Genomic DNA, 12,933 nt, shown 5'->3' on the forward strand with positions numbered 1-12,933 from the left:
CACTTGGTGTAATACCACCAATTTGCTCTACATAAAAAGTGGGTACAGCATATGTTAAACCAAATAAATCATAAATATTCATGTGGGTAAGGCAAAGTATCAAGCCTATCGGTTCTTGGAAGCCAGTGTACTTTTTTGTTTCTTTCCATTGGACGACACCCTTTCAGTCCCCACTCATATATACAGCCATGTACAGTATTTAGGTCCTAGACACCAGACTAAACAGCGCCCCCAACCAATTGCTCAAGTTCTGGCACTGGAGTGAGCCGGTTCATTCTAAAACAGACTTTTAATAATGTCCAGTTTTCTAAAGGGAAAATGTCTTTATGTGATTGAATCCATGTTAGACGACTGCTTAGTCTCTGCAGTATTTTCATTGTTAAATGGCATTGTTGAAGGGATTTTGAGGATGAACAATGTTTAATAATAGCTATTATAATACTGAGGCATAGAAGCTTATTGTTACTGAGGACTTGTGTGAGGACTGAATAGTTAGATATACAGATGAAAGGAAATGATAGCACTTCCATAAAGCATAACACTGCTACAGAGCACAGCAGTCCTTCTGTGGCTACAGATAGACTTGGATTAGAGTCTACTAAGAGAAAGTGTTGCTAAAAGATATCTGGTAGTTAAAAAGACATATATTCTGCAAAGATGTTGGGCACTCTAAAGGTCATGACCAACCATTCTAGTTCTGCCTGCAGACCATTATTTCTCACGTGTAAAAACATTTTTTTAAAAAAAGCATTTTCTCTGTTCCTATATCTGAAACTGCAGCGCTGTATTAAATTAATAGTTGTAAACTGCTTGGGACTGTTTTTAGCGCTGGGGGAAACTGCTTTGCTTCCACCAAGGGAAAAAGGTGGGTCAGAGTTGTCAGATAACAGCGATGAGTCAGTAGCTGAATGATGCGAGAGGATGTAATGAAAGTGGAATAGTTTATGGAAGGAAAAAGCTAAAAAGGGCAGGTGAAGAAATACTAAATGCAGGTCATCTTCTCCGCAACAATGATCATGTCTTATCAGCTGTGAAATAGCCGACCACCAGCTTATCTCCTTTACTTCACACTTCATGCTGTCACGGCAAAATAAAGGTCCAAGGATGGAACACTGCGTGAAAGCTGTTTGCTATTTATTTTTTTGTAGCTTGTATTTGTGTTGTCCCTTGTGCTAATTATGGGTTATTATTGTATTTCTTTTTAATCCTTGCTATACCATAGCTATGCTAAAATAAATCATACCTTTTAGAAAGTACAAGATTCCACTATTAGGAATTACATATTTTGCTTTATTTACTGTTACCGCACTTAATCATTTCAGACATCTAACTCTGGGTTGCCAATTGGGAATGCGTGCTTCATATTATTGTCCAGGTGCTGCTTTTAAATAAATGTAGCCCTATAGAAAGTTTTCCAAAAATACTTGTAATAATCAAACTGATATATTTACATTTGTTATACATATGTTTTATACATGGTTTTTGTTCAACGTTTTAATGCCCTAAAACTGCAATCCTGCACAATGGATTGCCAGCCTACAAAGACTCCAGAATTGACTCATTTAGTTGTGTATAATATTCTAAAAATGATCATTCTTGGGAGGTGGGGGGCATTCAAGATATCTAATTTCTAATCAGCTGTTTGGGGTACAATTGTTTATTTTTCAAAACAATTATGTTATGAGTAACATACTCTTCACATTTCTGACGTGTCCTTTACCTGAAACCCACTACAACTATGTTTTCATGGCTAATTCTATGAAGTCTTTTGTCTTCAGAAATACTCAGGTTGTACAACAGGTTATTTGTCTAATACATACCAAAGATGACAACCACCAAATAGGAAATGCAGGTATGCAAGAATGACAGGAGAAATGAAATATGCAATAATTAATCAGGGTCACAGGTGTACCCTGAGATAAAATATTATTTCATAAATGCTTTTAACTTAATATTTCCAGTTGTATGCATATTTAACATATTTTTGCCCAAACCATTTTTCTTCAAGTTACATCCGACATTGCAGTAAGTCATTGACAGATTTCACCTGATCTAATTGGCTGATTTCAGCATTAGTCAGCAATCTGAAAAGCACTACCTGGTAACAGATCTGCTGAGTTTTTGCAGTAGAAAAAATATCAGACTAGGGATTCGCAACAATAGACCATTTACATTTCAAAAAGGAACAAAAAGAAATGTATCAAAAATGATTAAGCATCCAGGACAGTGATATATTTAACTTTGTCTGGATAAATTTCTGTCTGGCAGAAGCAGAATATACTTTCTTGCTTCCCTTGTTACTTTGTGTACACTGTATTTATTACATTTATATATAGATACTGTATTGGGGACATGTGCATAAATATTATATGTTTTACCTTCATCTTAAATGTACAGTGCATCAGAAGCTGTGGCTCACAATCCTTTGATTAAAATGAAATTTTACCTTTACATTTTTTCCAAGTCAGAATTTGCCAAGTTCTGACACTTCTATGTCTTTTGAATGTGTGCACATTTTGCCTGTAGTTATAAAACAGATGAGTACAGAAAGCTTTGCTTGCTAAAACAGTGTAGTACAAGCTGGCAGAGATATACGGCTACTGTATGTCAGAAAAAGTAGCCGTGGTCAGGGATTCATTCATTTCTCTCTCTCTCTCTCTCTCTCTTTATTTTATTTCTTGCATCCTGCTTTAGTTTCTAAAGCTGGCCATAGACGTGCAGATTTAACTTAATATCGGACGAACGATAGTTGTCTGCCATCTCCCGACCTGCCACTAACCATTCAGATCAAATAAAGTAGTAAAAGAACAGATCAGATGATGGTCTGCCCCTGACAGCAATCGTACGAAAGTTATGTCCAACAAAAGCTGGTGACAGTCTCCAACTGATATCGTCAGATTGGCAATACACGCAGAGATATTATCGTTAACCGACAAAATTTTCTAACCTAGCCGATCGTCTGAACGACCGATTGCCATGGCACGAAAAATTACGGGACACTCCACACAGCCAGAAAATCGTACAAAATGGAAATTCGTATGATCAAATCTTTGCGTCTATGGCCAGCTTAATTCTTGCAAAGGGTTCAATCTTAATATTGATCAATTACAGGAAGCTATGCACTAATAATTTCCTAGAATGAAATAATTTTTTTTTAATTTCAAATTTGATTCTTTTTAACTTAACTAATTATCCCCTCTGTGTATTGCATTAACAAGGTGATAGAAAACACGCGAGATAAGCTTATGTTGAACATATACTCAGGGCCTCCATCAGAAATCACGGGGCCCTGTACAACAAAAATTTCAGGGGTTCCTGCCCACCCCACCCTGCCCCAAGCCCCACCCAGCCAGGTCCCAAGCCCTGCCTCAGATCCTACCCACCCCACACCATAGTAAAAAGGCCACTCAGACATCAGAGCTAAAACAGTAAAAACAACCCCCTAAAAGTTACAAAAAGATATTGGTGGCAAGCCTCTCCCTCCCCACACACAAGTTATAAAAAACCATTGATCGTCAGGGCTTCCCAATAAAAAAAAAAATAATTAGTGCCCAACCCTCACTACAAGTTTAAAAAAAACATTGGTGGCCAGGCGATACCAAGTTATAAAAATCCATTGGTGGCCAGGGCCCCTACAAGTTTAAAAAAATACTGGTGGCCAGGGCCCTGCAAAAGTTAAAAAAAAACATTGGTGGCCATGGATTAAAAAAAAAGACCATTTGTGTTCATTGGAATTTACCATAAAAAGTCTTCTTCATTCTCCTCTTCTTCGACTCCTTTCAGCAGCTTTTCCTCTTTTTTGGCTCAAAAAAAAAGACCTGATATGGCTGTACCTCCTGTGCCCACTAGATGATGGCCCTGCATATACTGACCCTGGCAGACCCTCTGACACTACAGTTGTATTGATATTTTTATTTTTTATCGCTTATCTTTCTAGTCAGGTCTCCTACTCTTCATATTCCAGTCTCTCATTTTAACCACTGCCTGGAGACTGGGATAAAGTAAACCCTAGTGACCAGAGAGTGGCTAAAATTCCAAACTGGGGAGCTGCTGAACAAAGAAGAATTCTTCAGAAAGTACAAAAAATATAAGATGAAGACCAATTGTAAATTGTCTCAGAAATCTATCATACTAAAAGTTATTGTGAACTAACCATTTAGGGGCTGTGCCACACACCATGAAAAGAAACACGCAATCACTAGATTAGTGAGCAGCCGGCAAAATCTTTGCAGTTATTCCTCCATAGTTTTTTATGGTATTGCTGCATTTATTGTTCACTGCTGCATTTTAAACTATAACTGCCTGATCAGTCCCATAGGTGCATGGCAAGAGGGACACTAGTGAGCTTTTTTGACCTACACTCCAAATAGGAATCTGCGAAAAACTTGTTTTCACAGGTTAATAGGGATGGGCGTCGCCGATGCCCATTTGTCATTTTAATTTGTCATCTTTTTAGCCACTAATTTTCCCCATGTAAAAAAAATTCGCAAAATAATTTCAATTTAAGAGTGTGGAACCATGTTGTGTATTCAGCTTTGCATTTCATCTGATTCCCCTGAAAGGGGCCTCTCGAAGTTAATGTCAATGGAGCAATCATTCTTTAGGTGTTGTTTTTAGACTGCATGAATGATCTGTTGCAATCACTCAACAAATCTCATTGCTATGTTTTAAAAAAGGTTTAATCTCTTTCTGTTTATCTGTAATGGTAAAGCACAAATAATCAACTAATCCATTATCTTAGTAAAATGTAAAATTTAAGTGAAAATGGAAGATTTAGTTTAAAATTTACCATTCAATATTGGAACTGGCTCTCCAAGCTAGAATATTACATGTATATGCATTAAAGGAGAAGGAAAGGCTAAAATTAAGTAAGCTTTTTTAGAAAGATCTATATAAATACCATAGTAAACCCTCAAAGTAATACTCTGAGTCCTCTGTCAAAAGAAACACTGCATTTCTTTCCTTCTATTGTGTTTACATGGGCTTCTGTGTCAGACTTCCTGTTTTCATCTTAAACATCCAGGGCTGGGGCTTGAGCATGCTCAGTTTGCTCCTCTCTTCCTCTTTGCCGGTCCTTGCTGTAATCTGAGCCCAGAGCTATGAGTAAGCGGGGAGAGACCCAGGCAGGAAGTGATGTCACACCAAGCTAATATGGCAGCTGCTATCCTAAACAAACAGAGAGAGCTTCTAGCGCTGTTTACTTAGGTATAGTAAAGCATTCTACAGAATAAATATAGTGTTGTAGCTTGCACTATTGTGGCTAATCTATTGGCAATAAACTGCTTCGGTAACTTTCCTTCTCCTTTAAATATTGTATTTGTGCTATTGCTGCAATATTTAATCTATAATCAAATTGCTCCCTATAATGCTTGCATTAGAAGTGTGCTGGAACCAGGACTTGCAGTAGCTGTAAATCCTACTCTGGCCTTGATACTTTATTGCATTTTAATTCACACACAAGACAAGCACTGCTGTAATCACTTATTCGAATGTCAAGCCGGAATGTGAGAATAGTCAGCGTGAATGGTCCATGAAATGCTTCAAAAGAAATGCCACTTAGGGAATACATGTGCTTTTATAAAATAGCAAGACCTTTATTTAGCCTTACAAATACTCAACACTCTGTCTAACAGCCAGCACAGATTGCATGATCTAGGGCAGTTTAAATAAAAGCAATGCTTTCTGCACAACAATTTATTTGATCCCAATGTTTTTCTTTTTGTCTGATATAGATTGACTCACATGGCATTGATTGTAATTGTAGTTCTAGGCAGTCATTACAATGAAAGACCCATAAAGAGTGGTATATGGCTATAGAGATATTCTTTCTTATGATTAAAATTGGTATATATATAGTATATGATTTGACTGCTATTTGCAGCATTGTTCTGAAATTGTAAATGTAAAGGAAAGGAAAGTCGTTTCTCAGCAAGAAAACAGGGGGTAGATTAAAAGAGACACTTTTGGATAATTAGTAGGCAGAATTCACATACATACTGGCGCACACTCTCTTTTATTCCTTCTGTCCTTTAAAATCTCTTTTAAATTGTAGGTTCCCATGCCTCGGACTGACTCGATAAATGTTACAGGTCGAGCAAAAGCAATCTTTTTCATAATTTCTCCTTCTTATTACAGTTCTGGAACTGTCCTCCTATTTCAGCTCTCGGTGGCAGTTCCCTTGTTGTAACTTCCTATCAGTTGTTTTCTCTCAAATCAGAAGCACAAGCATTAATATTTTCCTTATGTGTGCAAATATGGCTTCAGGGAATAGTGTACCTCACACAGTGGTAATTTTGAAGGGAATGTAGCGTGAAAATGTGCGTTTCAGTCTGTAGGCATTAAATGCATTTTATGGCATGACATAAGTAATTCCCACACATGTACAATGGCGGTATATAAGATGTATCTGTTGTACATTTTCATGAAATGAAGATGTGAACATCAAGATATTCAATGCATCACAAACCAAGCTCTCCAGCTTTTTCAGATTCCAGAATCCTGGTGGAAAATGCTGTCTATGGGGAGTCTAAAGAGAGGTGTCTTGCAGGACCTCCTACAGCTCTGCAGTTCGATGCAGAAAGTCTGCTGGATAGGAGGTATTACTGCACAAAGGCAATAGTAACAATTTTATTTCAATATCGCCCAACTTGTGGCAGTTCTGCTTCAGTTGGAGAATAATTCCCTACCTCCATTGACAACCTTCATACCAGGCCAGTTTTCTTAGAGAAGAAGCTTTTATTTTCTATGCTTATTTAGCTTATCCAAATTGAGACTGGGTGGCAATTGTTTGTAGGAAGTTTGGCCTATAACTGGATAAAACAGTGGCTTAGTCAGTACAGTTAGTCATGGACCACTTACATGGCCCACTTTCTTCTATTTTTATTTATTTTTACATTTAGTTAATGAAGGTAAGCGAACAAAGACAATGGACAAAAGTAGAATTCCTTATTCAGGATAAAATATACAGTACTATTGACCCAGTCTTTTAAACCAGTACAGTATTGATGCATTTGGTCCAATACATGAACGTTTTTTTGCAGATAATTTAGTGGGAAGGCTGACTCAGCAACCATCATCTGATTGTGTATTGGCACATAAACATGAACATACCTAATTGCTGTCTAGGCTTATTTAATTATTTGATTTACTAGTCAGTTTACAGATATTTCGAGGAAATAGGTCTTATCTGGAAATGCTCAATTGTATTTAATTAAAACAATAGTTGAGTTAAATAATATTATGTGGAAATGAAAAAAAAATCATAATGTTTATGACTTATGTGACTGGTTTATATACAGAAAGATTCTGCGGCTCTAGATCAGAGATCCCCAACCAGTAGCTCGTGAGCAACATGTTGCTCTTTGTCCCCTTGGATGTTGCTCCCAGTGGCCTCCAACAGGTGCTTCTTTTTGAATTCCTGACTTAAATGCAAGCTTTAGTGGCGTAAAAACGATGTATACTGTCAAACAGAGCCTCCTGTTGGCTGCATGTTCAAATAGGGGCTACCAATACCCAATCACAGCCCTTATTTGGAAGCCCTGGGAACTTTTTGCATGCTTGTGTTGCTCTCCAACATTATTTTAAACTTGTGTGTGGCTCATGGGTAAAAAAGGTTGGGGACCCATTGCTATAGAAAGTGCTTGTGGCAGGTGCAGATCTGTAATACACAGGGTCTTACTGCATATCCACACTGAGCCTTGGTGAATATTTCATACGCTGATATAAATGGCCACTATATATTCCATCGTTGTGGGGACAAGAAGGAACCAAAACTTCCATGTGAAAAACTGAAGCCTCCTATTTCCTACTTTTTTTTTGCAAGTAATCTGCTGTGTGTTGCTCTGATCCTGGATGCAGCCACAACAGACTGACCCTAGATTTATTGTGTTCATTATAAAATTCCAATAAGTTTCTTTCAGTAGCCACTTGTGTTCCCCTCTTATTGGTGCTAATCTGATCTGCTCTGTTGCCACACTTGTGCCTTTAGGCTGAATCCAGTGTGTTCAAATGTGCTCCTACAGGATATTCATACTATTTTACTGCTCAATTTTAAGCCTTTCACAATGACATATTGCTTATATGAACATGTTTAACATGTAGGCAGCACATTATTGCTGAGATTTAATAACCATTTGACTGAAAACCTTTTAACTGATTGTGACTCTTGTTCAAACAGCTGTGTGTAATGTATTGCACTGTCTGCGTTGATAGCAATGTTAGTAATAGGCAAAAGGTTGACATATTGAAAGGGCAGCGTTTCTTTCTAGAAGGTGGCAGCCTCTCTTGCTAAGATGAACTTTAGTATGGTGGGATGCTGCACACTATCTAAGGTGGTTGTGGGCTATCCCACTAAAAAGGGTGTTTGGAAATAAAAATGTCATCCTAAAGCTGAAGTTGAAGGGTGGCCTAAGGTGGGCCTTGACACGTTGGCACGGGGCAGGCCCAGATTCACCTCTCATTGCTCCCCTTCCCCTTGCTGTATGTGCACACACACATGTGCAAGTCCTTTCTCTTGTCCCAGAGGAACTGGTGCACAGGGGATTTAAAGATCTAGCAAATCTCCAGGGACTCGTCCAATTGCCATTCTGGAGTCAGGAAGGAATTTTTCCCCTCTGAGGCAAAATGGAGAGGCTTCAAATTGGTTTTTTTTGCCTTCCTCTGGAATAACTAGCAGTTGGGCAGGTTAAAATAGAGTTAAACGGTTAATCTTGATGAACGTGTGTCTTTTTTCAACCTAACTTCTTATGTTACTATATCTCCAGTGCTCAGAACCCATTCAGATGTGACTTGATGGCATGCTCCCCTGAAATTCTGCGGCCCTGGGCTTGGACTATTGTGGCCTATCCATGATAGGGGGCTCAGCTTGAAGGCCAGTTAGGGTGAGAATTAGGGAGAATGGCCATTTGCTCTCCTAGATACACCTGAAAGCCCATCTTGCAGATTAGTTAGGGTGAGGTTTGTGGTGAAAATGTATTTGCTGTAATGGATGCAATTGGCTGAATGACAGATATACCTATATCTTTCTATACCTGTACCCATTTAATCAGCTAAGGGGAGTCCTGTCCAAAGGTGAGACTTTTAAGTGGAGCTTGAAATAAAAAGATTTGACAACACCTTTCCTAAACATATAGAGTCCAGGGATGACATGTCAACATTTTTATAAGCAAAAGAAAAAAAGAACCCCAATTGCCTCCCACTCGTACCGCAGTTCCTCAGATATTACACTACTTATAAAGTATTTTGTGATTGCGTGAGGGCAATCACTGAACGTTAAAAAAATATACTAATGTGCTTGGTTTGCACAAATTACAATTATATTAAAGTGCCAGTGCTATAAGAATTAATTCAGTTAAATGTACTTAGACTTAAAGGTTGATAGATACTCAATACAATTAATGCTTTACACAAATAAATAATTAACCTTTTACGCCAGTGTATTATCCAATACCTTATATTATCACCCACAATTAATCCAACCAGGAATTAATGAGAATCTTTAACTTATAACTTTTAGAATATTCTCAGTCTTTGGGAAACGGAATAGAAGGGGTGGGAAAAGAAATCTATTTCTAATTAGTGCTCGGGTATCTCCTTTCTCTGTTGCTAAAGCTCACAAGAGCCCGTGGATTCGTGTTTTTTTTAGGCTTATTTAGCTCTCTTACAGAACAGGATTTAGTTAATAACTCAAGACCACAAGTCCCGGGTATTCTGCCTCCTTATCTTTGTGGTGTCCCAGGGATAGAAAACAATTTAGGTAGCAGCTTTTGGGACAGCTCCACCCTCTCCAATTTTCTATTTCCTACTTGAAACCTTTTTAACCTGAGCAATTTGTGTTTTTAAATTATTTATCCCATTAACTGCGGTCCTCTTTATATCAACTACACTATTTATTATTGATCATTAATTACTTGGCACTTTTTAGCACTTTACAACTAATTAATTGTAAGCAATTATGAAATTTTAGTAATTGCGACCTTACAATAAACCTTTTAGCACTTAAAGCACTTTAGTTTTTTTATTCTCATTAATTCCTGGTTGGATTAATTGTGGGTGATAATATAAGGTATTGGATAATACACTGGCGTAAAAGGTTAATTATTTATTTGTGTAAAGCATTAATTGTATTGAGTATCTATCAACCTTTAAGTCTAAGTACATTTAACTGAATTAATTCTTATAGCACTGGCACTTTAATATAATTGTAATTTGTGCAAACCAAGCACATTAGTATATTTTTTTAACGTTCAGTGATTGCCCTCACGCAATCACAAAATACTTTATAAGTAGTGTAATATCTGAGGAACTGCGGTACGAGTGGGAGGCAATTGGGGTTCTTTTTTTCTTTTGCTTATAGAATTAATTTAAATCTCTGACTTAGGTCAGACCTCTGCCTCCGCCGTGGGTTAAATTCACTTTTGAAAGGATCACCTTGTTTTGTATCTGTATGTCAACATTTTTTTAATCAACCTTTAGAATATTCTCCTTCAAAACTTTACATTAGATGTACATTGCTTATAACTGCCTTTTATCTTCTGTCCTCCAATTGAAATGAATTGATCAAAATGTAATTTAACTAATAAGAGAATGACATAGGCATAGATAATCCTTTATTTGATACTGCTAAAAATACATATATCCTTTAAAACACCATTTCTTAAAGTTTTAACATTTGTCAAAAACAGTTTTGGCCCGACGACCCATTTCAAAATACATGATTCATAACATGATGCATTGTGTCTATTACACTTCTCCCTCCAGTCTCATTGATTAGCCTTGACAGCCATTCAGTTTAAATTTAGTTCTCTTACAAAGACCAATTCTAGAGTGAAGGGAACTGCAGTCAAACTAGAGTTTGATGGAAATGTACATTAGCTTGTCTTGAAATGTAATCATAAAAAGTCAATAACATTTGTGAAATTGGTGTTACTGTAGTTTCCATGGTGGCTGTAGGTGCCTTATCAATGTCTGTTGAAGTTGCTGGAGTACTGTATAAAAGTGACTGCAAATTTGTCTGTGTTTGTTAAACGGTACGTAGCACATAGCTGCACAAAAGTGATTTACTCATTTGTGTCTGTATAGGGCACAGATATGCTCTAAAAAAAAGATCCTAGAAACAGTGGAGCTGATGACATCAGTAGGCTCCCATAAGATTTGTAACTTTGCAAAGTGACCATAGTTCAAGTTCTAAAATTTGTGATAAGAGATTTTAATTCTAGAACATGAGGTCTTTGTGCACGCAGTAGAGAATAGATGGAGCTTGATAAGATAATGAAATGGATTATTTGACTGGCACCATAATGATATAGGCAAGTGGTCCCTTACCTGCTGGATATTAAAGCATCATTACATTGCAACACTCTTTCTCAACTGGACCATGGCAAATGTGTTGGTCAAAGCTTTGGCAAGCTTAGGCATCAGTAGTTCTAAACCATAGATATAACTTAATGAGCAGCATTAATTAAAGTGAGGTACTGAGAACACATCAGTAACATGGATCCCTGCCAATGGAAGCCTCTCAGGGATAAAGTCCTTTTCCAGATGTTCCACCAGGTGAATACTAACTCCATGCTACTTACTGCTCTTACTAAGCTACTCTGTCCATCTTATAGCTCCTATGAGAGATGTGAGATGGACATATGGCAAAAGAAGGTTCTATGGCAAAAGCTGCCTATATTTACCTTTAACTCATCCACAGCTTCCTGACTTGGTTTTTGGTCAGTCCACCCCCTGTATCCTAGTTAGAGACCAGAAAGAGTGAGCCATTTGCTCCATCACTGTTCATAAACCAGGAATATGACATAGTTACACAACAGCAGGGCCTATTGGGACCTATGTGTCTTCTAGTGACCAGGTACAATTGCACTCAAGGTCTAATAAGGGTGTAAATTAATTTCTACATGGAAAAGGGAATTCATACACATTTTGGGGTTCCATTTATTTATGTATTTATTTATTCTGGATACTAAATTAGAAGGAATTTTTCAATTTGACTCTAAAGAAGTTGTAAAAATTTTTCCTAAAGCTCATTTTGTACATACGTTTACAAAAATATAGACCATTTGGTAGTAGGCACATAAAGTGAATTGATAGATTATATATACATGAGCCACACTCAGCTCACCGCCTAGTATCTGATTGGAGAAGGCTGCACGATTACTTATCGCTCCAAATGCTATATCACAAAGAAGAAAGGACAGCAGCACTGAACTCCAATTAAAAACAGCCATTATTGGCCCTGCATAAAAAGGGCAAATAAGGCTGGGGTCTTATGCATTTCGGGCAAGGGGGAATGAGTCAATTGTATAAAGCCTATCATGGTCTGTTTCACAGAGAGCTGCAAAGTAATTTCAATGCAACTTTTAGGCTTTCCTGTATCCAACTGCCATGAATCTATATATAAAAAAAGTGTACACTTAAATGGAAACTAATTAGTACTAATGTCTGTAATGAAACAGGCAGGATGCATTTTTTTACATTTAATCTGTATTTGGTTTTACCTTGCTCTGCTTTCTAATGAAGAATTGCTTGCTCTAAGAGGAATATAAAGCACAGTAAACTACAGAAATCCATTATTTCAATGTATGTTTTTCTAGATTAATGGAATAATGACATTTTTTATTCATTTGCAGGCCCAATGCAAGAAACAGTATATGACTTCTGGAGGATGTTATGGCATGAAAACACAGCCAGTATAGTCATGGTGACCAACCTGGTTGAAGTGGGCAGGGTAAGCAATATTTTTCATTTTTACATTTAGGGGCAGATTTATCAAGGGTCGAATTTCGAAGTGAAAAAAACTTCGAAATTCGACCATTGAATAGGGTAGTCCGACATTCGAAGTTGAAGGATTTTTAAGATCGAAAGATCGTACTTCGAATCATACGATTTAACAAAAAAATCCTTTGACTTCTCAAAACTAGGAGGTCCCCATAG

The 12,933-nt window shown here is 37.3% G+C and overlaps 1 protein-coding gene across 19 annotated transcripts in view; it reads left to right on the forward strand.

Moving 5' to 3' along the window:
- LOC108695247 (receptor-type tyrosine-protein phosphatase mu) overlaps positions 1-12,933 on the forward strand; it is a 474,538-nt gene that overhangs the window by 427,238 nt on the left and 34,367 nt on the right. For all 19 annotated transcript variants that reach the window (XM_041567789.1, XM_041567790.1, XM_041567791.1 and 16 more), the window contains one exon: positions 12,630-12,727. In XM_041567789.1, coding sequence (XP_041423723.1) covers positions 12,630-12,727 — 98 coding nt within the window. The remainder of the gene's footprint in view (positions 1-12,629; positions 12,728-12,933) is intronic.

This window comes from Xenopus laevis, chromosome 6S (genome assembly GCF_017654675.1).
Source record: "Xenopus laevis strain J_2021 chromosome 6S, Xenopus_laevis_v10.1, whole genome shotgun sequence".
Taxonomy (NCBI): Eukaryota; Metazoa; Chordata; class Amphibia; order Anura; family Pipidae; genus Xenopus; species Xenopus laevis.